Genomic DNA, 27,806 nt, shown 5'->3' with positions numbered 1-27,806 from the left:
TAAAAATATAAAAAAGATATAGCAGAGTCGAATAGGATGCTTAATAGTATTTCTTTCGGCTCTTTACGTTCTGAGTTCAAATTCCGCCGAGGTCGACTTTATCGTTTCACCGTTTTGTGATAGATAAAATAAAGAAGCAAATTAAGCTCTGATATGACGATGACATCGACCAAGCTCCCTCCTCTAATTTCTATCTTTGTGCCTATAATAGAATTATAACATACGCAAGCGAAAACAAATCCTTTAAAAAAAAGAACAGACAAAATTCAATTATAAGAAGAGAGAAAAAATTATTCTCTCGTTAAAAAAAGAAATAATTCCTTCAAATTAATTTTTTAAATTTAAATCCCATTCCACTGACAATAAATACATTTAACTAACCACCTTTTATCCAATCAAATCTCTCGGCTTCATTCACTGCATGGGAGCAAATTAAAAATTTTAACGAATCGGAAGTACTGTTTGTATTTGCTCCCGCGCTTTTTTCACTATGGCTTCTGGAGACACTGCATTGTGGCTTCACAACAAATTGGGTTCGACGGACGATTTATGGTCAGGCAAGACTATCTGCTCCCAACTGTCCCGGGACAAATTACTGAGCATCCAGGGATGTTTCTACACGTTACAGCCTCACGTAAAAGTCAAAGTGATGTTGTCGTTTCTTCATTTGCCTCGGAGAAATGTAGAAGAGGTTTGTATACAAACATAATAACAATTTCAGATGACATTATGTGTATGTGTGCCTGTATATATATATATACATATATGTATGTGTGTATATATATATGTATGTATGTAAATTATATATATATATATATTATATATATATATATATATATGTATGTGTATATGTAAATATATAGATAGATAGATATATGTATGTATGTGTATATGTAAATATATAGATAGATAGATATGTATGTAAATTATATATATATGTATGTATGTAAGGGTATATGTAAATTATATAGATATATATGTATGTATGTATGTGTATATGTAAATTATATAGATATATATATATATATGTATGTGTAAATTATATAGATATGACCACATATATATGTACCACACTGATATATACTCCCTTGATATGCAAGCACAAACATCTATACATCTATCCCTCTCCACAAATATGTGTGTGTATATATATATACACAGTGCACCTGAGGTCTATACAATAAGTTCATTATCTACACACACACACACACACAAACATGATTCGTGCACATGCACACACGCACCTCCACCTATATATTCATACACACTCCTGTACATTCACGCACACAAATCCAACTATATATATATGTGTGTGTAGTGTGTGAACTCATATACATACATACACGTGTACTCCTTAATCACGTTAGATATATATACGTGTATTCTTAAATCACGTTATATTTAGAGAGAGAAAAAGAGATAGATCGACATCGATGTGCAATTATATATTGTTTAATATGTATATTTAATAACATATTTTGATTATATATTGTGAATCGGGGTCTAATTTCCTGAAAATAATTATGTATGTATGTATACACAATCATGGTTTTACTGTTTTACTATGTTTTTTTACGTCCGGAAGGAGAAACATACTATCATTTTAAAAGCAGAGTTAATTCATAGACGATAAACGGATATTTGAAAAAAAAAACCCATTTAGGTAGCTTGTTTAGTGCTTAATTAGAAACAGCATTAAAAGTACAAGACATACCTACACAATAGTGCCCCTTCCCCGATTTTGTTTCTTGATAACGTTCTGAAGAATGGATATTTTTAAATGAAATTTTCTACCCATACCTTTGAGATATTGTAGATTGCAATTATATGGGAATTTAATGTTAAAAAAAGGGAAGAAATTGGTGGGAGCACATACATACTGATACACATTGCATGTATATATATATATATATAGAGAGAGAGAGAGAGAAAATGAAACTTGGAATTTGGAAATCAATTTCGATGTGTTTAGTTTATATGTGTGCGCGCTCATCAATTTGGTTTTGTGTTGTTCCCCCTCCTTAAATTCTGATATAATCGTAATCTACCCCATCTGGAAGGGGTTGTGGAAAATTTAGAAAATTTCTTTAAAAAATCTCTATTTTTCTGAGTTTTGAGGAAACAAAATCGAAAGGTATGAATTATCTAAAATTCTTCATTACCCACCTTTCTAGACTCCCACTCCTCCCCACAACAAATTCCCATATAGTCGAAATCTACTCCATCTGAAGGAGTATTTGTAGAAAATTTCTTTAAAAATAACGATTTTTCTGAAAGTTATGAGGAAACAAAGTCGCGTGGGTGGAGTGCACATTGGTGTATTTCAGCCAAAAATTAAACATTAACCCTAAAGCGTACTAACTGTTATAAGACAGAGAAACAGTTTTGTTTTAAAAAGCATAAAATATTTAGGCAACCAGTTCAATTGAAAACAAAATATTAAAAGACACTAATTGTAAATGTTAATGATGTATGAGACAGAAGAGGAATTTCTAAAAGATAAAATTTCCTGAATGCAAAAACAACAAAAGAAAAAGGACAATCTATTTTGTTTTAATTTCCATTCTCAGTTTTTGGAAATTCTTCTCTTTAAATCACGTTACAAAGTTTTTGTTAAATACGTATTGTGATGTGTGGATGACAGATCAAGTGCTTTTAACAAATTTTTTAGTGTTTTGTCTTTCTGTGTTTTGAATTATCATATCGATGTCTTTAATAGGATCTTTTCGGTTTGAACGGCAGTTTTTTTCTAGCGGTGTCATATGAAATTGTCACCCATAATTATGACCCCAGAATCGATCTTATTGCATTTCAATATCTTTTAGGGTTAAGGGTGGGGGAAGGGTTTTTTTTTTCTTCACAAATGTAAATAAACCCAATCTGTCTCTTAGACGAGGGACATATTCATACGTCACAGAATGTTTTTTTTACCTCAATAGACGTCATTGATTGGTTGAAATTGCAGAAATTGAAGAAAAAAACTACAAATATCTTACAAACTATAGAAATTCCTCAATAAAGCCAAGAGAAAAAGATATTTTATAAACACATTCTACCAGTATACGAAGTTTAAAATGTTTTAGTTACCTAGAAATTATTTTTAAAAACTGCCATTCAAACCGAAAAGATCCCTTTGATAATCAAACAGGATTGGTGAGGTATCAGCTATATTCTGAAATACACACCCAATCGATTCTAACCCCACACACATACCTCTTTCTTTCTTTTTTTGATTTATGACTAAAAAACACGAATATTATTTATCAATGTCACTCAGTCCCAATCCACTAGGTGGGGTGGTTTTTGTTAGGAAGGACACCCAACTGTGTAAAAACCATGCCAAAAACAGACACAGTACCCTAGTGTAGTCTTCTACCTGGCCAGCTCCTGCCATACTGTGCAACCCATGCCAGCATAGAAGACGGACGTTAAATGATCATCATCTTTCTTTACATCCATCTGCTTTTCTATGTTGTCATGGGTTGCCTGGCACTTCTTAAGGGAGTTTTACAGTTTTAATGGGCCCTGTGAGATGCTACCCTCTATATAACAAGCCCCAACACACTGTACCTATTCACAAAACTAAGATATACCCATGTATGTGCATGATGGTGGTGGTGGTGATGTGTGTGTGAGAGAAAGAGAGAGATAATTGTCGTTTTACATCCCTTTTTCCATGCTGCCTTGGATTGGACAGTTCAACACGAACTGATGAGTGAGGGGTCTGCACCAAGCCCTACTATCTCTGGCTTGGTTTCTACATCTTGATGCCCTTCCTAATGCCAACCACTTCACAGTGTACTGGGTGCTTTTATCATGACACCAGCACAGGTGAGGTTACCAAGTACCTGAAAGACAAGATCCCTCACCTGAGACATTGTGTACGTATGTATATATATTATATATTGCTCTGTTGGCCAGACTATTAAATATGTTTATACATTACTGGTTACAGTGTGCTTCCATTTTTTTTATTGATTGTGCTTGTCTCTTCAATTTGGGCCCCAATTTTCCGTCTGTCATTTTCCCATCAACTTAAAGGTCTCAATTGTAAGGGTCAAATTTTTGCCCATGGATCTTGTAACATGTCCTGCTCTGCAGAACCAACACTACCATAAATCCGCATTTTTTCCCTAAAATTTAAAGGTCAAAATCCCTAGTGCGTATTATTCACGAGGTTAAAAATGAAAATTATTTTCTAAGCAATGTCTGAGTCTCTATTTGCTGTCTGGCAATGTTTATTCAGACGCATTTTGTGATGTCGGGTGCGAAAATACCTGAAGCTAAGCCTGAAAGCAATGAAGTCCTAAAAGAATCATCCATAACTTGCAGTTAGCAACATTTATGAAACGTTATTACTGTTATTTCTTTATTTTCTGCAAACAAAATGCACAAAAGAGCTACACGTTTGCATTATGTTATATATACAATAATAATAAAGGACATTACCGTATACATTTTTACAAACCAAGGACGTTATATAGACCTCCTTGCCTCAAGTTAGAGAAAGGGTGCATATTATACACAAGGTTTAGGTTTTTCAGAGGTACAGGTCCCTAAAAAGCCCCTGCGTATTATACTCAAAGGCAGACTATACTTGAGAATTTGCGGTAATTGACAAAAGATATTCAGTGATGCTGATACAACGCACTGGGTTAATGGAACCAATGTCATAACCTGCATCTGTTGCCAGCTGTCAGGATACTGCATCTTTAAAAAATTCTATCATCATCATCATCATTATCGTTTAACATCCTCCTTCCATGCTGGCATGGGTTGGACTGGAGCTGGCTTGCACCAGACTTCTCTGTCTGTTTTGACAGGGTTTTTACTGTTGGATGCCCCTCTTAACACCAACCACCCAGCAGAGTGGACCGAGTGCTTTTTATGTGGAACCAGTGCAGGTGAGGTTCGTTTTGGCAAGGTTTTTACAACTGGATACCCTTCCTAACATCAACCACCCAGCAGGGTAGACTCACTGCTTTTTACATGGTACAAGCACAGGCAAAGTCCATTTTGGCAAGCTTTTTACAGTTTGGATGCCTAATGCCAACCACTTCACAATGTGGACTGGATGCTTTTTACATGGCATCATCTCTGCTTCCTGATATTTGTCAATACTATTCCTGACATACTTATGCATCTTTTCCTCCTTACAGCTCTTTTACTGTTCCTTTTTCTTATTTCTTTATTGGCCACAAGGGGACAAACAAGGACAGACAAAGGGATTGTCGATTACATCGACACCAGTGCATAACTGGTACTTAATTTATCGACCCCAAAAGGATGAAAGGTAAAGTCAACCTTGGCAGAATTTGAACTCAGAATGTAACAGCAGATGAAATACCACTAAGCATTTCGCCCAGTGTACTAACGTTTCTGCCGGCTCGCCGCCTTTTACCTTTTGTGGAAGTTTTCGCCCGCTTCTTACGACCGACTGATCCGTGCTCAACTGCCGTTGGCACGGAACCTTTCTCCACTTCAGTCTTTGAAGGTCTTATTCGAATATTTGCTACTACCACCAAGATCTGCACCTGCGGTCGGCTTCACCCGGGCTTGCGCCTGTGGCTTCCATGCACGCCACAGCACCCACCTACTGGCCCGAGCTATCTTCTCTATCTTCTCACATTTTATTCTGTATTCTGTGCTTGTACTCCTAGCTTTTATTGCTATCTTCCTTTACTTAACTTATATGTCTGCTTCCTGTCTCCTCTTTTAAACTTTACTGAACACTTTATACCATAAGCTCATTATATGCTAGTATTTCCATATCGTTAATATTGATCTCCGTTTTACCCACCTCTTAAACTATCCAAGGTTCAATATTAGTTTTAAAAATTAGTTCAAAAGCTTTTGGCATTCTACGATCACACCTATTGCTCCACTTCATTCTCAAATCACCACACTTCAGATATACTCCTGAAATGGTATTCCTAACATAGATCCTTCCATGGCCTTCTCTGCTGTAACCAGTTATTCTTCGTTCTTCATAGTATTCCATGTCTCAGGTGTGTATTAGAGCAAATTTAGAAAGGTACTGTTTTAGAGATTGGCATACAGAGTCTACAATTAGTACCTGTGCCAGTGACACAATCAGAGCACCCTTCGAACATGGAGGCAATGACAAGTGACCGAGACTGTTGGCGATATGCCATGTTTGAGAAGACTCGGCAAGCCAAGTGAAATCCTAGTTGTGGCCGATACCTTTGTCATGTAACAGACACCTAAAGAGCTGCCCATTACACTGTAGGAGTGGTTGGCATTTGGAAAGGCATCCAGCCATGGATACCATGACAAACCAGACAGGAACTTGGTGTGGCTCTCTGGCTTACCAGTTTCAGCCAAACTGTCTGACCCATGCCGGCATGGAAAGCAGAGGCAAAATGATGATGTGTGTGTGTGTATATATATATATATCATCATCGTTTAGCGTCTGCTTTCCATGCTGGCATGGGTTGGACGGTTCAACTGGGGTCTGGGAAGTCAGAAGGCTGCACCAGGCCCAGTCTGATCTGGCAACGTTTCTACGGCTGGATGCCCTTCCTAACGCCAACAACTCCATGAGTGTAGTGGGTACTATATATATTATTTATTTATTTATGTCTATATATATATATATTTTTATTTATTTATACTTATGGCTGTGTGGTATGAAGCTTACTTCCCAACCGCATGATTCCGGGTTTAGTCCCACTGTGGCACCTTGGGCACGTGTCTTCTACTATAGCCTCAGGCTGACCAAAGCCTTGAGAGTTGTTTGGGTCAACAGAAACTGAAAGAAGCCCATCGTATATATATATGTGTGTGTGTGTGTGTGTGTATGTATATATCATCATCATCATTTAGCGTCCGTTTTCCATGCTAGCATGGGTTGGACGGTTTAACTGGGGTCTGTGAAGCCTGAAGGCTTCATCAGGCCCAGTCAGATTTGGCAGTGTTTCTACGGCTGGTTGCCCTTCCTAACGCCAACCACTCCGTGAGTGTAGTGGGTGCTTTTTACGTGCCACCTGCACAGGTGCCAGACAGAGCTGGCAAACAGCCACGAACAGATGGTGTTTTTACGTGCCACCGGCACGGGGGCCAGGCCAGGCTGGCAACGGACATGAACAGATGGTGCTTTTATGTGCTACCGGCACGGGGGCCAGGCAAGGCTGGCAACAGACACGAGCGGATGGTGCTTTTACATGCCAACAGCACGGGAGCCAGGCGAGGCTGGCAACGGACACGAACGGATGGTGCTTTTATGTGCTACCGGCACGGGGGCCAGGCGAGGCTGGCAACGGACACGAGCGGATGGTGCTTTTACATGCCAACGGCACGGGGCCAGGCGAGGCTGGCAACGGACACGAACGGATGGTGCTTTTACGTGCTACCAGCACGGGGGCCAGGCGGGGCTGGCAATGGACACGAGCGGATGGTGCTTTTACGTGCCAACGGCACGGGGGCCAGGCAAGGCTGGCAACGGACAAACGATCGGATGGTTCGCTTAACCACAGCTGCAATTTCCACTGATGTTGATTTGGTTTGATTTTGACTGTTCTCACTGGTCTTGCCGGGTCTTCTCACACACAGCATACTTCCATAGGTCTCGGTCTCTAGTCATTTCCTTGGTGAGACCTAAAGTTCGAAGGTCGTGCTTCACCACCTCGTCCCAGGTTTTCCTGGGTCTACCTCTTCCACAGATTCCCTCAATTGCTAGGGTGTAGCACTTTTGCACACAACTATCTTCACCCACTCTCGTCACATGCTCATACCAGCGCAGACGTCTCTCTTGCTTCTTAGGTTCAACTTTTCTCTCACTGACATTACACATCCATCGGAGCATACTAGCTTCATTTCTTGCGAGCTTACGCATATCCTCAGCAGTCACAGCCCATGTTTCACTACCATGTAGCATGGCTGTACGTACACATGCATCATACAGTCTGCCTTTTACTCTGAGCGAGAGGCCTTTTGTCACCAGCATATATATATATATATATATATATATATATATTATATATATATATATATATACTTATTTATTTGTGTATATGTGTTTGTTCCCCACCCCTGCTTGTCAACTGGTGCTGGTGTGTTCATGTCCCCGTAACTTAGTGGTTCAACAAAAGAGGACAATAGAATAAATCCTGGGGTTGATACATTTGACTAAAAATTCTTCAAGGCAGTGCCCTAGCATGGCCACAGTGTAATGACTGAAACAGGTAAACAATAAAAGATAAATATACACACACACATCACATGCTTATATAAGTATAATCTTATCTCTTGTACACAAGACTGGATTCCGCTTATTCCTAGTTTTCCTTTCAGTTCATTCGTACTCTGACATTGTTGCATACTAGCATTATACGTCCGGTGGAGCTTTTTTTTTTTTTGCTTTTTTTGTCCCCGTTAACAGGGGTTGCTGGATCTACCTTACTCTTACAGCAACCATTTTCACATCATCCTGCCATCTTGCCCGGTTTTGGGTGACCTCCCTCCTCAAGCCAATCCTCCTAATCTCCTCCCACGTTTTCTTTGGTCAACATTGCTTTCATGGTTCATTCACTTTAAACTCAAGCACCCTCCTCAGAACATGATCCTCATCTATCCTCAACAAATGTCCTTACCACCACACTCCACTCGCCCTTACCAGCTATTCCTCCAACCCCAGCATCCCCATCAAGTCCTCAGCCCTCCTTTTATCCAATAGTTTCACGCCACACATTGCTCTCTTGGTCCTTCTAGCTTACTTGTCTCATTTCCATTTAGATTTTTCAATTCTTTACATTCAACACCGTTTTCTCATTACCATACAACACAACACTTCTAAAACATGTATCATGTATCACTGCCTTTAGTCGACCCCAGGACTTATTTTTTGTAAGTCTAGTACTTATTCTATCGGTCTCTTTTGCCGAAACGCTAAGTTACGGGGATGTAAACACACCAACATCGGTTGTCAAGTGATGTTGGGGTGGGGACCAACACAGACACACAAACACACACATATATACATATACATATATACGACAGGCTTCTTTCAGTTTCCGTCTACCAAATCCACTCACAAGGCTTTCGTCGGCCTGAGGCAAAGTGCCATGCAGTGGGAATGAACTCCGAACCATGTGGTTGGTAAGCAAGCTACTTACCACACAGCCATTCCTGTATATATACACATACATACATACATATAATATTTTAGATGAAAATGGGAAAGTTGTAACATCACTTGCAGGATTTAAACACGGCATCCGCTGTGGACTATGTAGCTATGCTAACCACTTTGCCAAATTGGTCACCTAAATTATGTAGCCCTGATGATGTGTGTGTATAAGGACATTTTATAGTCTGGTCAACTAGAGCAATATGTGTGTATATATATTTATAATGTGTGTATGTATATAAATAGATGAGTGTATTTTTACCTTGTTAACAATTAACACAGAAAAAATAAATAAATAGTTACCAGGGTAGCAAAAATCTCACAAGTAAAGAGGTTGTAACTCCTTGTTTATAAAGGTAGAAACTTCGTGTTTACGTGGAATTTTTTCTATAATATATGAATAAATAAATGGAGTTTAACTCAGGTATAAATCAAAGACCACAATGAACAATTTCATTTAGAATGGTTGATTCTCTCAATCTCGATACCTTATGACAAAGGCAAGGAATTCTCTGTAATTCTGAGCTATTTTTCATTATTTTTTCTAAAAATCCTCTAGTAAACATGGTTATAGAGCGAATATGCAGATGTAAACATTGGCAAAAACACACCTTTAGTGCATATAAGTAGTCTCTATTATTATATATAATTTAAACATTAATTTCCTTTATATTTAACATTCACTATTAATATCCCTACTCTTTCTGTTAGCTACTTATGACGTTATATCATATAACGTTTTTTTAAACAATATTAATGCTAAAATGTCTTATTGACGAGTTTCGTTTTTTCACTTTCCTGAAGAGAAGATTGCATTGTTTATACCATTTATTCTTTTGAATAATATCAGTGGAATTTTCGAAACATGTGTCGAAAGTAAAAATATTTGATTTTACCTGCGTTAAACTCCATTTATTTATTCATATATATATATATATATATATATATATATATATATATATGTGTGTGTGTGTGTGTGTATATGTATAGCAAGGTAGCTGTTTCCGTCTCTCTGTCACACTCTAATATTTCATCCTCCAACACAAGTTCCCCTCCTCAAATGCCCCTGCTCCTCTCAAAATTCTTTGTCTTGCAAGTTACTTGGTGACCCTGCCAGTGCTGGTGTCATGTAAAAAGCTTCCTGTCCAAACTGTAAAGTGGTTGGCATTTGGAAGGGCATCCAGCTGTAAAAATCATGCCAAAACTAACCTTGCCTGTGTGCTAGTACCACATAAAAAGCACTTTGCAGAGTGGTTGGTGTTAGGAAGGGCATCCAGCCATAAAAACCCTGCCAAAACAGACACTGAAGCCTGGTGTAGTCTTCTACCTGTCCAGCTCCGATCAACCATCCTACCCATGCATACGTGGAAGATAGACATGATATGATGATGAGGTGGAGGACGACAATGATGAGAGAATCCATCATATTCTTTTAATCTTTTACTTGTTTCAGTCAAAACAATTGACCCCAGGACTTATTCTCTCGGTCTATTCTGCCAAACTGCTAAGTTACAGGGATGTAAACAGACCAACATCAGTTGTCAAACAACGGAGGGGGGACAAACACAGTTACAAATATATATATATGATACATATACGACAGGCTTCTTTCAGTTTTCTCTACCAAATCCACTCACAAGGATTTGGTTGGCCCAAGGCTATAGAAGAAGACACTTGCCCAAGGTGCCATGCAGTGGGACTGAACCTGGAACCATATGGTTGAGAAACAAGCTACTTACCACACAGCCACTACACAACAGTATGCCCTCCTAATTTGAGGGCTTTTGTGTTGTGGGTACTTAGTAACCTCACCAGTGCTGGTGCCACAAAATATAAATGATGGGAAGATGACTCTGAACAGAACATGTTTCAGTCATTGGACTGTGGCCATGCTGGAGCAGTGTCTTGAAGGGTTTAGCTGAAAAAAACCAATCCCCAGTACTTGTTTTTTTATGTCTGGTGTATTTTGTTTTTGTTGATCTCGTTTGCTGAACCACTAGTTTATAGGGACATAAACAAACCAACACCAGTTAAGTGGTGGGTGTTGAGGGACAAACACACATACATACGCACGCACACACACACACACACGTGTTGTCCAAGGTGCCACACAGTATGCATATTTATATGCACGTGTTTCCATATATATATATATATACACACACACACACACACAGTAGAAGTCACTTATGTTGATCACTTTGAGATGGAAGGTTTTAATTACCAATAATCAATAACATTCTTCAGTGAATATAATGTCTCGAATTTTTTTTAATTTATTTTTTATCTATTTTATTTTATTTTTACTTTTTTGTACCTTTGAATTTCGATAACAGTATAACGAGCTCCTTCATTCCATAATAAACAGATTATACTTTACATACATACAGACAGACACACAAGCAGACATACATAGATACATGCATACATACAGACAGATAGACACACAAGCAGACATACATACATACATATATGCATGCATACATACATACATACATACATGCATACATAGAGACAGACACAAGCAGACATACATAGATGCATGCATACATTTATACATACATACATGCATGCATGCATACATACATAGACAGACACAAGTAGACATACATACATGCATACATACATACAAGCAGACATGTTTCTGAAGACCCAGAACTTGTTTCATTCTGTTGCCATCATCTTCATCTCTAAACTCCCTATTTTCTTTTTTTCAACAGTGGCAAAAAGAAATGGAAGAAATACTAACAATAGCATCAGGTGACAGTGACCACTGGGTTTCGACTGTTGCAGAAATTCTACAGACATTCCCAGAGACAGGTGCCCTCAAACTTGATCTGGAGAACAACAGCGCATTTGCTGAAATTCTTGCAGACTTGAAGAAAGTCGGTTAGTATGTCCCTCCGCATAGTCATTTAAGTACATGTAAGTGTCCCCGGTGTTGGTTTGTTTGTGTTCTGTTGGTTGTTGTCGGTATATTCCTGTGTCCTCGCAGGTGACTTGTTGAGCAGAATCTGTCTGTCAGTCACTACCTCTGCGAAACACTTCTTCGTCTGGCCGTAGCTGTGTGGAATTTGGTTGGCCATTATGAGCTGTTGACCCAGCTGGATCTGCAGTGAAGAGAACGCAGTAAGCAGGGCCTAACTAAGAAAATCAACCCATACAAATGGAATGAGGGTTTGGTTGTTGTAATAAACAGCTCGTGTACTAGGCTTACAAAGAATGGGTCCTGGGGTCCTGGCTTAGGAATGGCTGTGTGGTAAATAGCTTGCTTACCAATCACATGGTTCTGGGTTCAGTCCCTCTGCGTGGCACCTTGGGCAAGTGTCTTCTACTATAGCCTTGAGCTGACCAAAGCCTTGTGAGTAGATTTGGTAGACGGAAACTGAAAGAAGCTCGTCGTTTATATGTATATATATGTGTGTTTGCCCCCCCCCCCCAACTTCACTTGACAACCGATGCTGGTGTGTTTACATCCCCGTAACTTAGCGGTTCGGCAAAAGCGACTAATAGAATAAGTACTAGGCTTACAAAGAATAAGTCCTGGGGTCGATATGTTCGACTAAAGGTGGTACTCCAGCATGGCCACAGTCAAATGACTGAAACAAGTAAAAGAGTAAGGATCAAACTTTATCATATTTGCATATAGGCACAAGCATGGCTTTGTGGTAAGAAATTTGCTTCCCAACATCATGGTTCCAGTTTCAGTTCCACATTGAGAGACCTTGGGTTAGTATCTTCTATATCCTTGGACCAACCCAAGCCTCTGTGTGTTTCTTTTCTGTCGATGTATCTCCTTGTCTTGACATTATGTGATTAGTTGTAATATGATTTTCACTATCATAGAACCCATTCATTCGAAATATTCTGTGGAAACCTGTCCAGCCATGGGGAGAAGGTTCCCTTGCCTGGAAAGAGGTGAGAGTTGGTGATAGCAAGGGCATCCAACTGTAGGAAAGAGTCTGCCTCAATAAACTCCATGAAGACATGGAAAAATGGACATTAGAAATGTGATACTGATGATCATTTGGCATCTATGGTTGCAAGTTGTAAGTCCAACCATTTGGTGTCAACCACAGGTCTGTTGCTCTGTACATAGCATCATCTTTGTTTTAACATCCACCATGCCAGTGGTACGTAATAAAGCACCCAGCACACTCTGTTTAAGTAGTTTGCATCAGGAAGGGCATCCAGCTGTAGAAACCATGCCACAGGAGACGTTTGCAGTCAGGACAGCTCCCTGCTATCCAGCTCCATGTCAAACTGTCCGACCCATGCCAGCATGGAAAGCATACGTTAAACGATGATGATTTTCCATGCTTGCAGTGTATTTCAAAGGAAATTATTATTATTTTTTTTTTGGCCACAAGGGCCCAAGACTTGAATACAATATCAAAGGGTGGGTTACAGCACACAAAACGAAAACAGGTGGCGTTTACAGTGATCAAAGGGAGATACTACCACACTAAAAGATATATCATTCAACCATGATAGTGGTTGAATATATTCTCAAGTCCACCATTTCGTCAATCGCAGTAGCTTCCAAGCTTCACCACTAATTCAGTTCTCAACTAAATTGCAAACTGTTAACAGTTTTAAAGAGGACACTTCCTCAGCTACATTTTGGCATAAATAGTTTGAGATTTGGTTCAGTAGAAAAAAAGTTACATCAAAATAGCTACGACCTTAAGGGGGGCAGTAAGGCTCCTATTCACCCTCAATTAAGATAAACTTTTTAATTTTAAAATTAAGGAAGGAATTACAACCGTGTTTCGTGGTCTGCTACCACAACAGCTCCTTTATAGGATCCAGTTAGCTCAAGACATCATCAGACGGAACCACGTCCAGTTTCGGCCCCTACTCCTCTACCGTTTTGACGTGGCTGGCCCCCACCTTTCGGAGGTGTCTTCAGTTCTGGTGTTGGGTGCATGTCTTCTTTCTTCTGTTCCCTGGCCTCTTCGATGTATCGTCAGCGAGTGTCAGCTGGTGACTGACTGACTTGTCAATTTCTTCCCTTTAAATACCTGCTGCTAGGCTCCAGCAGGCAGCCCCAGCAAGTTGTCACGTGACACTGTCTCACCTTAACTGACTAGTGAAGAAGTATCCCTTTCTCAGGCTTAAATGATAAAAAAATGCATGAGGAATTCAGAATCACTAGTCGCATTGAACAAAATTTAGTAGAAGAGTTATGAGGACACTTATCTGTCTACGTTCAGATAAATTTCTTCTAACATGAGACATCAATTGCATCACTCTGATTAGTGTCACCAGTGTTATTTTGAGTGTTTCAACGTAGGGAGAAGGGGTCTTGTGGAAAGGTCAATGGGCACTGCTTTACTTTATGTAGCCAGATCATAATCAAAAGGAATTGAGGAACTTAAAATGGTTTTTTTGTTTGTTATTTCTTGTATTCAGTACGGAAGAATGTCGATAACCGAATGTTGCCGATAGAATGTCAGTTCCTGAACAAGACAGCTCTGCTTTCTGTGGCCGGCCAATTACCTCAACCTGTGAAACATTTTGCCCTGAAACGAAAACCCAAGTCTGCTACCTTAAGGGCAGAGTTGCTGCAGAAATGTAAGTTTAAATTTATTTTCCAATTTTAAAAGTGTGTGTGTGTGTGTGTACTCATACATATATATAAATACATACATACATACATACATATATAAATATATATATAGAGAGAGAGACTTTGGGCGCAGGAGTGGCTGTGTGGTAAGTAGCTTGCTTACCAACCACATGATTCCGGGTTCAGTCCCACTGCCTCGCATCTTGGGCAAGTGTCTTCTGCTATAGCCTTGGGCCGACCAATGCCTTGTGAGTGGATTTGGTAGATGGAAACTGAGAGAAGCCTGTCGTATATATATATTTATGTGTGTGTATATGTTTTGTGTCTGTTTGTCCCCCTAGCATTGCTTGACAACCGATGCTGGTGTGTTTATGTCCCCGTCACTTAGCGGTTCGGCAAAAGAGACCGATAGAATAAGTACTGGGCTTACAAAGAATAAGTCCCGGGGTCGATTTGCTCGACTAAAGGCGGTGCTCCAGCATGGCCGCAGTCAAATGACTGAAACAAGTAAAAGAGTATATGTGTGTATTTATGTGTGTGTGTATATATATATATATATATATATATATAGGCAATTATGCAGATAAACAAATTAGATACATCAAATATATTTGATGTATCTAATTTGTTTATCTGCATAATTGCCTATATATATGTATGTATATATGTGTGTGTGTGTATATATATATTCAGCTGTAAATGAGTAACCCTGTAACAGACTGGGGTCCTATCCAGGGGTAATACCATGGAAACTGGGTAACCAGCCTGATGAGATTTAGGATTCAAGAGTAGTGTCCTAGTGACTGACTGATTATCTTCAGATATTTCATCCAACAGTGGAATACCTGAAGATTTTGCTACTATCCTTGTCAGGTAAAATGATGGCGTAAGGCTCTATTGTTAGTTCTGGCACTCCTTTTGATAGTTTGAGACTGTGAATACCTCTTATTTCCAAGTGTCTCTGCTTGGTTACAGGAAAAATATCTTTACCTTACGAGGACACAAACCATAGAAGTTATTGGGACAAGCGAATCTAGATTCTTGCCTTCAGTCATGAATTACTTCCCTTCCCCATCACTGCTTGACATCTAACTGCAAAACAGGGGTCATCAGGTGCTCTTTCTTAACTGTATCAACAATGCCTTTTGTGCTTAGTCTAGTGCAAATGTGTTTAGAACTTGTTTATCTTCCTCTGTACCAGTTCCAATATCTTGATTCTCAGCCCCTGTGGTAGACTCTCCTTTTGTAAAGGACAGGTGAGGGTTCTGCCGTTTTTTGTTGAACAACATGCACAGAATGATTTGTTTCTAGTGATCAAATGTTTGTGTTATATCTTAGCTTTTTCCTTCCATCAAATCGACATTACCTGTACAGGTGAAGAAATGTGCCTTACATTAGCTGTTGAAGTGATTGTAGAGCAATGGGAATTGAAGTATTTTCCTCAAAACTCCACTCACTACCTGTTCCAGGAAGCAGAATCACAATCTTGCAATCTTTGAGTTTAGCACCCTAACCACTACGCCAGGCTCCTCTGTACTACCCTACATATTAGAAAAAGATAGTCTTGTTAAATAATCACACACGAAGTGTTCTGAGATAACTGTTGGACATAAGAAGCATCGGATGTGGCGTGCAAGAGAGACGTTTGCGCTGGTATGGTCATATACTATGGATGGATGAGGAAAGATGTGTGATGAAGTGCCACTCACAAACAGTTGAAGGAATCCGAGGTAGAGGTAGACCCAGGAAGACATGGGATGAGGTGGTCAAGCCTGACCTTTGAACGTTGGGCCTCACTGAGGCGATGACGAAAGACCAAGACCTCTGGACATATGCTGTGACTGCAAAGACCTGACAAATAAAGTGAGTCCATGGCATATCCTACACCAGCTTGACATAACCAGTCCCAGCCCATTCAAAGTACCTTGGATCGTAGGGCGACCTGCTGTGCTTGAGGAGACCTATTGAGTTAAGTACAGCAACAGCAGAGATAGACTGTTTGACAGGTCAACAGGGAAGACCCAAGAATATAGCAACAAATGATGAATGCAGCAACAGTGCATGACCCCACATTTGATCTGGCCTCTGTGTGTGTGTGTGTGTGTTTTTGCCTCCAGTACTAAAAAGTACCTATTTCTTTATTACCCACAAGGGGCTAAACATAGAGGGGACAAACAAGGACAGACATAGGTATTAAGTCGATTACATCGACCCCAATGCATAACTGGTACTTAATTTATCAACCCCGAAAGGATGAAAGGCAAAGTTGACCTTGGCAAAATTTGAACTCACAACGTAACGGCAGATGAAATACCGCTAAGCATTTCGACCAGCGTGCTAACGTTTCTGCCAGCTCGAGTACCGTCACAGGTATCACAGATATCTTAGTAGCCATGACAAATTTTCACTATTCGAACTGCTACTCCTCATTGTCTCATTCCTCCTTTTGACACACACACATATATATATACACACACAGACAGACACACACACAAAAAAAAAAAATGGAACAAGAACCTAACAGGCGACAACAAAATATTCAGACAGTCACACGATACATAAAAGGACAGGAAAAAACATGGATGGGTCATTCGGAGCTTTCTCTCGTCAGTCGAGTTCCAGATCATCGTTGCAGTTTTGGCCAGTTACAGACATTTAAACGATGACGATGATATTTATATATATATATAAAATTCAAATTTACAGAAAACAGAAGACGAATACAGGTGAAGAAACAACAAGCAAGTCTGTTTGTTAAACATTAAGGAAGAATGGAAAAGTCTTTGACATTTCAAACCTATGCTCTTGAACAGAAAGGATTTAGAGGGGAAAAAATAGAGTGAAAATGAAAAAAAATGTTCAGGAATTAATGTTTCAACATTAAGAAATGTGTGTGTGTGTGTGTGTGTGTACATATATATATATATGTATATATATATATCTGTAAAAATAATATGTGACAATTACTCAGTAGCCAAGATAAAACTCTGAGTTTCGGATGCTGAGGTGGAAATCCACACCACCATCTCTTCAGTTATCTGGCCATCTGAAAAATGCTATGAAGAAAGACCATTATCTTTCATAGCGTTTTTCAGATGGCCGGATAACTGAAGAGATGGTGGTGTGGATTTGCACCTTAGCATCCAAAACTCAGAGTTTTATCTTGGCTACCGAGTAATTGTCACATATTACATTTACAGATAAATTCCTCTATTTACATAATATAGAGGTCTCTTTCTTTCTTTTGTTATCTTACCGTTTTTACCAATATATACATATACGGAAATTTAAACAATATTGAACACACATACACAAGATATGTGTTTTGCCAGTTCATATATGTGAATTTGATATTGTAAATCCCCCAACCCCCTGGGCTGCTTCTCATTTATACAGAAACTTAAGTTCTGGTTCTTCTTCTTTTGTAGCCACTGAAGTTGCCAACAACCGTAAAAATAATGTGAATAATACAGTTCCTGTCAAAGTGAGGAATTTTTCCAAAAAACTCGATGATCCAAGTGAGTATATAGTTTTATTACCTCTGCCGTGGCAAAGACGGTTTTTTTCAGTCGTGTTTGTTTGTCCATGGACAAGATATCTCAAGAGCCACTAGATGGATTCAGATGAAACTTTCAAGGATCTTTGGCCTTGTGACTGGCATAAACTGATTAGACTTTGAGATCGATCTGGTACCAGACAAGGATTCTGGATTATTTGTTATATTTACTTTATATGAGTGAGATCCATTCGAGCGTGATCGTTACCGCATCGCCTTACTAGCACTTGTGCTGGTGGCACATGAAACATTCAAGCGAGGTCGTCACCAATGCCGTTGGACTGGCTCTTGTGCAGGTGGCACGTAAAAAGCACCATTGCCAGTACCACCAAACTGGCCCTCGTGCCAGTGGCACGTAAAAGCACCCACTACACTCTCGGAGTGGTTGGCGTTAGGAAGGGCATCCAGCTGTAGAAACTCTGCCAGATCAGATTGGAGTCTGGTTCGCCAGACCCTGGTCGAACCGTCCAACCCATGCTAGCAGGGAAAGCAGATGTTAAATGATGATGATTACAATCTTACGTTAACTTTCAAGTCTTTCTCAATTATCTCCCTTTAGGCTGTAACTATTTTGAATGGTGAATTTGTTAACTTTGGTTTGTATTGCATAAGGATAAACTATTTATTACTGTTACTAAATTTTCTACAGCCACCTTCACATTCTACATCTACCAGTGGGATCGATCAGGTACCAGACAAGGATTCTGGATAATTTTTCTGTTTTTTTTACTTAATTTTTGAGAGCGGTTGGGTTCCTCGTTTGTGAGAGCAATCGAGTTTATTTCAGATATTCCCATTTTAAAAATCATCTCCAGGTAATCGTTGAGAGAACGTTAGTGTTGCCTTGGCGGAGGTCTGCGCTCTCTGGGAGCTTTTTTTTTTTTTTTTTTTGTTGTTGTTTATCATCATCATTATTATTATGCTAGTGCATGCTGATTTTAATTAGCTGGTATATCTTTCTTAAGATTCTTGCAGCATATTGGATGGTACTTTTCTGCAGGTCAACAGTGAGAGTTTCAGTTCCAATTTCTTTCAGTCTTTTAGATAGCATTTTGGATGTTGCGCCAAGTGCACCAGTATTATTATTATTATTATTATCATTATTATTATTAAGGCAGTGAGCTGGCAGAATCGTTAGCACACCGGGCGAAATACCTAGTGGTATTTCATCTGTCTTCAGGTTCCGAGTTCAAATGCCGGTGGGGTCGGCTTCACCTTTCATCCTTTCAGGGGTTGATAAATTAAGTACCTGTTTCTTTATTACCCACAAGGGGCTAAACATAGAGGGGACAAACAAGGACAGACATAGGTATCAAGTCAATTACACCGACCCCAGTGTGTAACTGGTACTTAATTTACTGACCCCGAAAGGACGAAAGGCAAAGTCAACCTCGATGGAATTTGAACTCACAATGTAACAGCAGCCGAATTACCGCTAAGCATTTCGCCTGACGTGCTAACGATTCTGCCAGCTCGCCACTAATAAATTAAGTACCAGTTACACACTGGGGTCGATGTAATCGACTTAATTTCTTCCCCTAAATTCGAGGCCTTGTGCTTCCAGTAGAAAGGATTATTAAGGTAGCAAGTTGGCAGAATCGTAGGTATGTTGGACCAAACGCTGCTGCGTTCTAAGTTCAAATTCCACAGCAGTCGACTTTGCTTTTCGTCCTTTTGGAGTCAGTAAATTAAGTGCTAGTTCCCTCCCCACAAATTGCAGCCTTGTAGAAGAGATTATTATTATTATTTTCTTTTCCTGTGTCTTCATTTTTATGTATGATTTTTTTCTTTTTTTTTTCTTTCTGTGTACTTTAGCATTTGCAAAGACCACACCAACCAATAACCGAAGTCCTTCCTCAGCCAATCCCCTGACAGTTGCGGGAACCCCTGGCACTCCTTCCACGCCGACTTCTACAACAGCATCAACAAGCAACTGCTTCCTCTCTGCTAGCACTGGTCTCAGTCGGAGCAGCAGCCTCACTCCTCGTGCCACTGCCTCGACGGGAAGTCTACGAGGCAAAGAAGGTGGCATCAAGGTAAGTTCATTGAACAACTTGTTATCTAGTTCTGCCCCACTGCCCAAAGGAGTAGGATGCTCTACCGAACAGTACATTGGACTACTACCTGCTCGTTATGGGTAGCATGTGTAAGTTTCCTGACCCACATCAGGTGTGCTGATACGTTTCTGGTTTTTAGATACTCTTTTACTCTTTTACTTGTTTCAGTCATTTGACTGCGGCCATGCTGGAGCACCGCCTTTAGTCGAGCAAATCGACCCCGGGACTTATTCTTTGTAAGTCCAGTACTTATTCTATCGGTCTCTTTTGCCGAACCGCTAAGTGACGGGGACGTAAACACACCAGCATCGGTTGTCAAGCAATGCTAGGGGGACAAACACAGACGCACAAACACATACACACACACACACACACACACATATATATATATATATATATATATATATATATATATATATACATATATATGACAGGCTTCTTTCAGTTTCCGTCTACCAAATCCACTCACAAGGCATTGGTCGGCCCGAGGCTATAGCAGAAGACACTTGCCCAAGATGCCACGCAGTGGGACTGAACCCTGAACCATGTGGTTGGTAAGCAAGCTACTTACCACACAGCCACTCCTGCGCCTATGTTGGGCAAGTGTCCTCTACTATAATCCCAGGTCGCCGATCAAAGCCTCATGAGTGGATTTAGTAGACGGAAACTGAATGAAGCCTGTCATAGGTGGGATGTGCATGTATCATCATCATCATTTGACGTTTGTCATCCATGCTGGCATGGGTTGGATGGTTTGACCAGAGCTGGCAAGCTGAGGGGCTGCACTAAACTCCAGTCTGATTTGGCTTGGTCTCTGGACGCCCTAACGCCAACCATTTCACAGAGTATGCTGAGTGCTTGTATGTGGCACCACACAGGCGCTTTTACATGATGTTGCATGGGCACTTTTGCATGAATATATGTATTTATATATGTAAATATAGGATAGTGGTACAACAATGCACCTATATTTACAATATATGACGCTTCACTCCATATTTAGGTCCTAGATTATCCACATCTGGGTTGTACATTTATTTAATGTTCTTCCTACAGGTAAAATGAAAATTTTTATGTTCATCACCTGCAAACTTTTTTGCCAGTATTTATATATATATATATAGAGAGAGAGAGAGAGATAGATACATTCAAAATGTGGCCATGTGTGTACCGTTGGCGATTTTTTTTTTTTTCCTCCATCTTCCCTTCTTTGGATCTTTCCTTTTCCTATGTTTCTGACGAAGAGCTCCGCTCGAAACGTTAAACCCTCCTTCTTTCCTTAGCGGCCAATAACACTATACTTGTTCTACGTCCTCGCGTTGTTGTGTTTTCATGTTTGGATTAACTTTATATATAGATACATATATATATATATATATATATAGTGAAGCTTTACTATAGCATCGTACATTATTGTTGGCGGGTCATAGTGCTAGTCAAACATAAATTGTAAACAGAACACAAAGGATATCACGGTACACGTGTTTCAAGCTTTATAAACAATCTGTTATTACGTCAGCATATTAAACAGATATATAGACAGATTGTTTATAAAGCTTAAAATAAGTGTACTGCAATATCCTTTGTGTTCTGTTTTCAATTTATGTTTGATATATATATATATGCCAATGTGGCCAATGCCAGTGTTGTGTAACCAGTACCTGTGCTGGTGGCATGTAAAAGGCACCTTTCGAGTGCTGCGCCTCACAGCAGCAATGGCAAATGACTGAGAATCTTGGCAGTATGCTGTGCTTGAGAAGGAAGACCCATCAAGCCAAATGAAATCATAGTCGTGGCAGATACTGGTGTCACACAAATGGCACCAGTTCTGGTGGCACGTAAAAGCACCCATTACACTCTCAGAGTGGTTGGCGTTAGGAAGGGCATCCAGCTGTAGAAACTATGCCAAATCAGACTGGAGTCTGGTGCAGCCCCACAGCTTATCAGTTCTGGTCAAACCCATGCCAGCTTGGACAAATGGATGCTAAATGATGATGATGATATATACATACATACATTATTATTATTATTATTATGGCTGCCCCCTCGTTAACGAGTATGGCCATTGCACGAAGCTTAATTGTTATTGGTGCTGTGATCAAATGTGACTTTTCAGCCCAGCTAAAGATCTACAATGTCTTGTACAAAATTGGCAACTAAAACCTTTACTGGTAATAGCCGGCTGTGGTTTTAACTGGGCTTCATGTACCTTTGCATGCATGCATGCATACATACATACATACATATGCACGCACACAAATTAGCAAATGTGCTGGTGGCACAAACACACCCCAGCATCATGCAAATGGCACCCATGCCAGTGGCACATAAACACCCGCACCCATTACACACTTGAAGTGGTTGGCATCAGGAAGGGCATCCAGCCATAGAAAACCATACCATATCAGACTGGAGTCTGGTGTAGCCTTCCAGTGTGCCGACCCATGCCAGCCAACACGGACAACAGACGTTAAATGATGATGCTGATGAGATATGTATATATATGTGTGTGTATAGTTCTAATACTTTGGTCCAATTTCAGCTTATAGAAATTGCCGAACAACCTGTTGGGGCAAAAGAAGCGAAACGACGGAAGAAGATTGCCGGTGAGTTGGACATTATTTGGTTATTGTTGTAGCTTTATAACCTAAGTCAGCCTTCATCCAACAAATCTATGATCAATTCTGTTCCACCCACGACCATCCCATTTTCACATAGTTCATAGTTCATCCATGAAACGGAATAGACAGATGGTTGTGGATGCCACGCCTGACCCGACCATCCGTTACCTCTTCTCGCACTCTTGTGAAACTATCCCCTTGTACCTCTGCCCCCTGATCTATTGTCTGTTTCCACTTTTGGGTCTGCCTTCTAGTACCTTAAGGCTTCACTCTGTTACTCTGATCCTATCAATTTTATGAAGAATATAAAAAAAAAAGGCCCAGTACACACTGAAGTAGTTGGTGTTTAGTAATGGCATCCAGCTGTAGAGACCATTTCAAAACTGACATTGGAACTCAACTCAGCCCTGCAGTTCTCTGTCCAGCCCCTGCCAGCATGGAAAAAGGGACATGAAATGATGACGGTTCAGGATCCTCTTGAGCAAATGCAGTTCCCTTAGCATTCTGAGTTCTCATAACATTGGGATTTGACTTTGCTTTGTAACCCAGATACCAGTGATATACTGGTGTCTTTACAACCAACTATGCCCTTGCTTCCCTCTAAAATGTTTAACCCTTTGTGTCTGTCAATTCAAATTCTACAAGGGCTCTGCTTTAGACTATACCAAAACTGACATTGGAACTCAACTCAACCCTGCAGTTCTCTGTCCAGCCCATAAGCATGGAAAAAGGGACATGAAATGATGACGGTTCAGTACTGAAATAAGGATCCTATTAAGCAAATGCAATTCCCTTCGCATTCTGACTTCTCATTACATTGGGATTTGACTTCGCTTTGTAACCCAGATATCAGTGATATACTGGTGCTTTTACAACCAACTATGCCCTTGCTTCCCTCTAAAATGTTTGACCCTTTGTGTCTGTCAATTCAAATTCTGCAAGGGCTCTGCTTTGTCTTTCATCCTTCTGAGATTAACTAAGTACCAGTGATTTTCTTATTATTAAGGTTGTGAGCTGGCAGAATCATTAGCACACTGGACAAAATGCTTAGCAATATTTCACCCGTCGCTACATTCAGAGTTCAAATCCCGCCATGGTCGAGTTCACTTTTCATCCTTTCAGGGTCGATAAATTAAGTACCAGTGAAACACTGGGGGCAATGTAATCTATTAGTTTCCCACCCACTCAGCCACCATCACCACCAATTCCAGGCTTTGTACCTTTAGTGGAAAGTATTATTAATGATAATAATTCCTTAGCATTGTTTCGCAACCAATTCTTGTTGGTAAGAATAAAGTTTCTAAAATAGAGAAATTCCAAGGATTGTTTTGGTTGAATAGTAGACCATCTGTCATGTTTACTTCAGATGCGGGTTCGAGTCCAAAGGGTAGCCTTCAAAACCCTTTCTATCAAAAGGGTTTTCCAACCCAGTATTTACATGCTATTCTTTATAGCTTCACCAACTTCAAGTTCAACCTTTCAAAATAAATTATTTCCAGGCGCAGTAGTGGCTGTGTGGTAACTAGCTTGCTTACCATTCACATGGTTCCAGGTTCATTCCCACTGCATGGCACCTTGGGCAAGTGTCTTCTACTATATATATATATATATATATATATATATATACACACACATATATATATATATATATACACACATATATACAACAGGCCTCATTCAGTTTCCGTCTACCAAATCCACTCACAAGGCTTTGGTCGGCCCGAGGCTATAGCAGAAGACACTTGCCCAAGGTGCCACGCTGCGGGACTGAACCCGGAACCATGTGGTTGGTAAGCAAGCTACTTACCACACAAAAAGTTGAATTTGAAGTTGGGGAAGCTATATATTTATATTTTATAACTTTGTTTTGCTATCATGTACATTAGATATAAAACTAACTGTAAAATTTAGAGAAACATTTCCTGTTGCTTTGCCATTGGAATTTATTATCTGAGCAAATGTTTTCTGTTTTCAGATCAAGAGGCTATTGGTCAACAGAAGAAAGAAAAGGAAACAGCAACAGCAGCGACATCTACTGTGGAAACCACAACGTCTTACACACCAGATTACGCTGTTGGTTTGGTCACACCTGCTCTAGCGGTGAGTTTTGTTTTAACAAATATCATTGATGGTAGCTGCATTGCCAATGCGAAAAAAAAGAATTATTCTATTTGCTTTTATGAAGAAATTTTACTTCTATAAAATCAACCACATCTATTTCTTTCATCTTCCCTTTCAAATGATATTCATGATTCACCACATCCCCCACCATGTTCACCACTTGCTGCATTCCGCTTAACCCCATCCCTATACATCTGCCACCCTTGTTTTGCACTTTTACGAACTTACTGACCCACCCATACCACTTCTCTTATATTCACCCGTTTTGTATAACTTAAGGGTGCTCCTATGGTTTCTGATTACAAATATCTTGGGTCATATATATCATCATCTGAAAAAGATTTTCTAACTAGAAAGGGTATGGCCTGGTCAGCCTGTAATGATATGCATAAGATCTGGTCATCAAATTTAAGTAGAGATTTCAAACTTAAAAATCTTCAAAGCCACAGTCGAACTAATTCTACTATATGGCTCAGAAACCTGGACGTTATCAAAGAAGCTTGAGAGGCGGTTGGATGGAACCTACACTCGCCTCCTTATGAGAGCTCAAAATCTCCCGTGGAAGCGTCATCCAACCAAAGTACAAATATATGGGAAATTACCACCTGTATCATCTCTTGTGAAAGGTAGGAGAGTCCAGGTTGCTGGACATTGTTGTAGAGCTGAAAACGAGGTAATTTCTACTCTTCTCCTCTGGAAGCCATCTGCTTACGATACCAGAGGGTGCACACTCTCCTACCCTGATGTAATCTCCAGGGATACAGGCATCCAGCAACAGGACCTCCGTAATGCAATGATGGACCGTGAAGTCTAGCGTAACATAGTAAATTCCATTGTCTCGACCACGGTCGAACAATGATGATGATGATCACTACCATCTTCATTCTTGTCCAACTGGGGTAGCCGTGTTTCTCCTTTGACGCCAAGACACCTCTTCCTGCTCTTATACTCTGACCCTTTAGCATTTAAACTGGCCATATCCGACCAAAATTTTCTATTTGTTTTATGTTCAAACTGACCAAATCCCAGCTTTCACACCTACCGTACAATGTTATTCTCCATTAAACAATCACATCGTCGAAATCTCAAGGATATGAGATAATGTATGACGAATTCAGAACAATGTGGATCAATAAGCATTACATTTGATAGAATAACCTGAACACTAAAGCACTAAGCCTTGCACCATCTGGCATAAAGCCACCACCATCTGCACTACTCCCCACCACCACTCGCTTGGGGTGGGGGGAGCTTCTCTTGCAGGTTACTTGGCAACTATCTTGGTATCAATGCCATGTAAAAAGCACCTGGGACACTATGAAGAGTTTGGTATTAGATAATCCATATACACATATGTATTAGATAATCCATATGAGAGAGAATACAGATGGTGATAATACTGAGGCAAAGTGGCTGAGTTCCTTTCGATTATTGGACCTCACGGTGGCAAAATTATTGGGTTCCTTTTCGAATGTTGGTCCTCAGCTGTTACAACCCAGGTTTCATTGCCAAGTAGCATAGCTGTTCGCACACTGGCATCATACAATCTGCCTTTCATTCTGAGGGAGAGGCCCTTTGTTGCCAGCAAAGGTAGGAGCCTGGTGCAGCCATCTGGTTCGCTAGCCCACAGTCAAACCGTCCAACCCATGCTAGCATGGAAAGCGGACGTTAAACGACGACGACGATGATGGTGATGATGATGATGATAAACTCTTTTATCTTCTTATTTTGATTATATCTTACTTTTTACTGGACCCACACATTGCTTTTTACCAATGTGATACCAGAAGAATTTTGAGCCTACTAAAGATAATCCATGAGTGGAGGTAGATAGATAACGTATATGTTTCATCAACTCGATATTTACTTAATATATCATGTGTTTCAAGGCAGTGTGTATACGTCTGTGTTTGTGCCCACCACCACCGTCACTTGACAACCGATGTTGGTGTGTTGGTGTAACTTAGCGGTTTGGCAAAAGAGACAGATAAAATAAACACTAGGATTACAAAAGAATAAATCTTGGGGTCGATTTGTTTCTACTAAAGGCGGTGCTCTAGCATGGCCGCGGTCAAATGACAAACAAATAAAAGAATATATAGAAATGCGTGTACATGTATGCATACATAGAATATAAAGAAACGCAGGAGGCATGAAATGAAAATATTTATTTCACCATTTGATATTCATAAGATTATTATCATTTTACAGCTAATAACCCACTATGTATAAATTTACTATGTGGCTTTTTGCCTGGTCCACTAAAGGAGCTTTTTTGTAAGTACCACTGGATTAGAAAATCCATCTATTGTGCATTATATATATATAACCATATGTGAATCGTCCCTCTGTTTCCGAAGGAGAGCATCTGCTCAAAACGTTAAACCATCTTTTTTTCCCTTACCTGAGTGAGTGTCTGCCAATACTTTACGTGTGCCACATCCTTGCGTTGTTTTTTTGTGTTTGTTCTTTTTGGGATTTACTATATATATGTGTGTGTGTATATTTGAAAGTGTTATTGGTGCAGGCATGGCTGTGTACTAAGAGGCTTGCTTCCTAACCACATGGTTGTGTTCAGTCCCACTGCATGGCACCTCGGGCCAACCAAAGCTTTGTGAGTAGATTTGATAGATGAAAACTGAAAGAAGCCCGTTGTGTATATATGTGTGTGTGTCTGTGTTGGTTCTCCCATCACCGCTTGATAACCGATGTTAGTGCATTTATGTCCCTA

The 27,806-nt window shown here is 39.9% G+C and overlaps 1 protein-coding gene across 1 annotated transcript; it reads left to right on the top strand.

The window, feature by feature from the left end:
• The first annotated feature begins 447 nt into the window (after window positions 1-447).
• On the top strand, window positions 448-25,156 carry LOC115223253 (negative elongation factor A). The gene is made up of 7 exons (XM_029793754.2): window positions 448-691; window positions 11,869-12,037; window positions 14,564-14,725; window positions 18,149-18,238; window positions 20,092-20,312; window positions 22,876-22,939; window positions 24,930-25,156. Exons 1-7 carry the CDS (start codon window positions 491-493, stop codon window positions 25,154-25,156), a joined length of 1,134 nt encoding a protein of 377 aa, XP_029649614.2. The 5' UTR covers window positions 448-490.
• The last annotated feature ends 2,650 nt before the right edge of the window (window positions 25,157-27,806 follow it).

Source organism: Octopus sinensis, linkage group LG22 (assembly GCF_006345805.1).
Source record: "Octopus sinensis linkage group LG22, ASM634580v1, whole genome shotgun sequence".
NCBI lineage: Eukaryota > Metazoa > Mollusca > Cephalopoda > Octopoda > Octopodidae > Octopus > Octopus sinensis.
The sequence above is the reverse complement of the archived record's forward strand: the minus strand, read 5'-3'. Positions and strand labels throughout refer to the sequence as shown.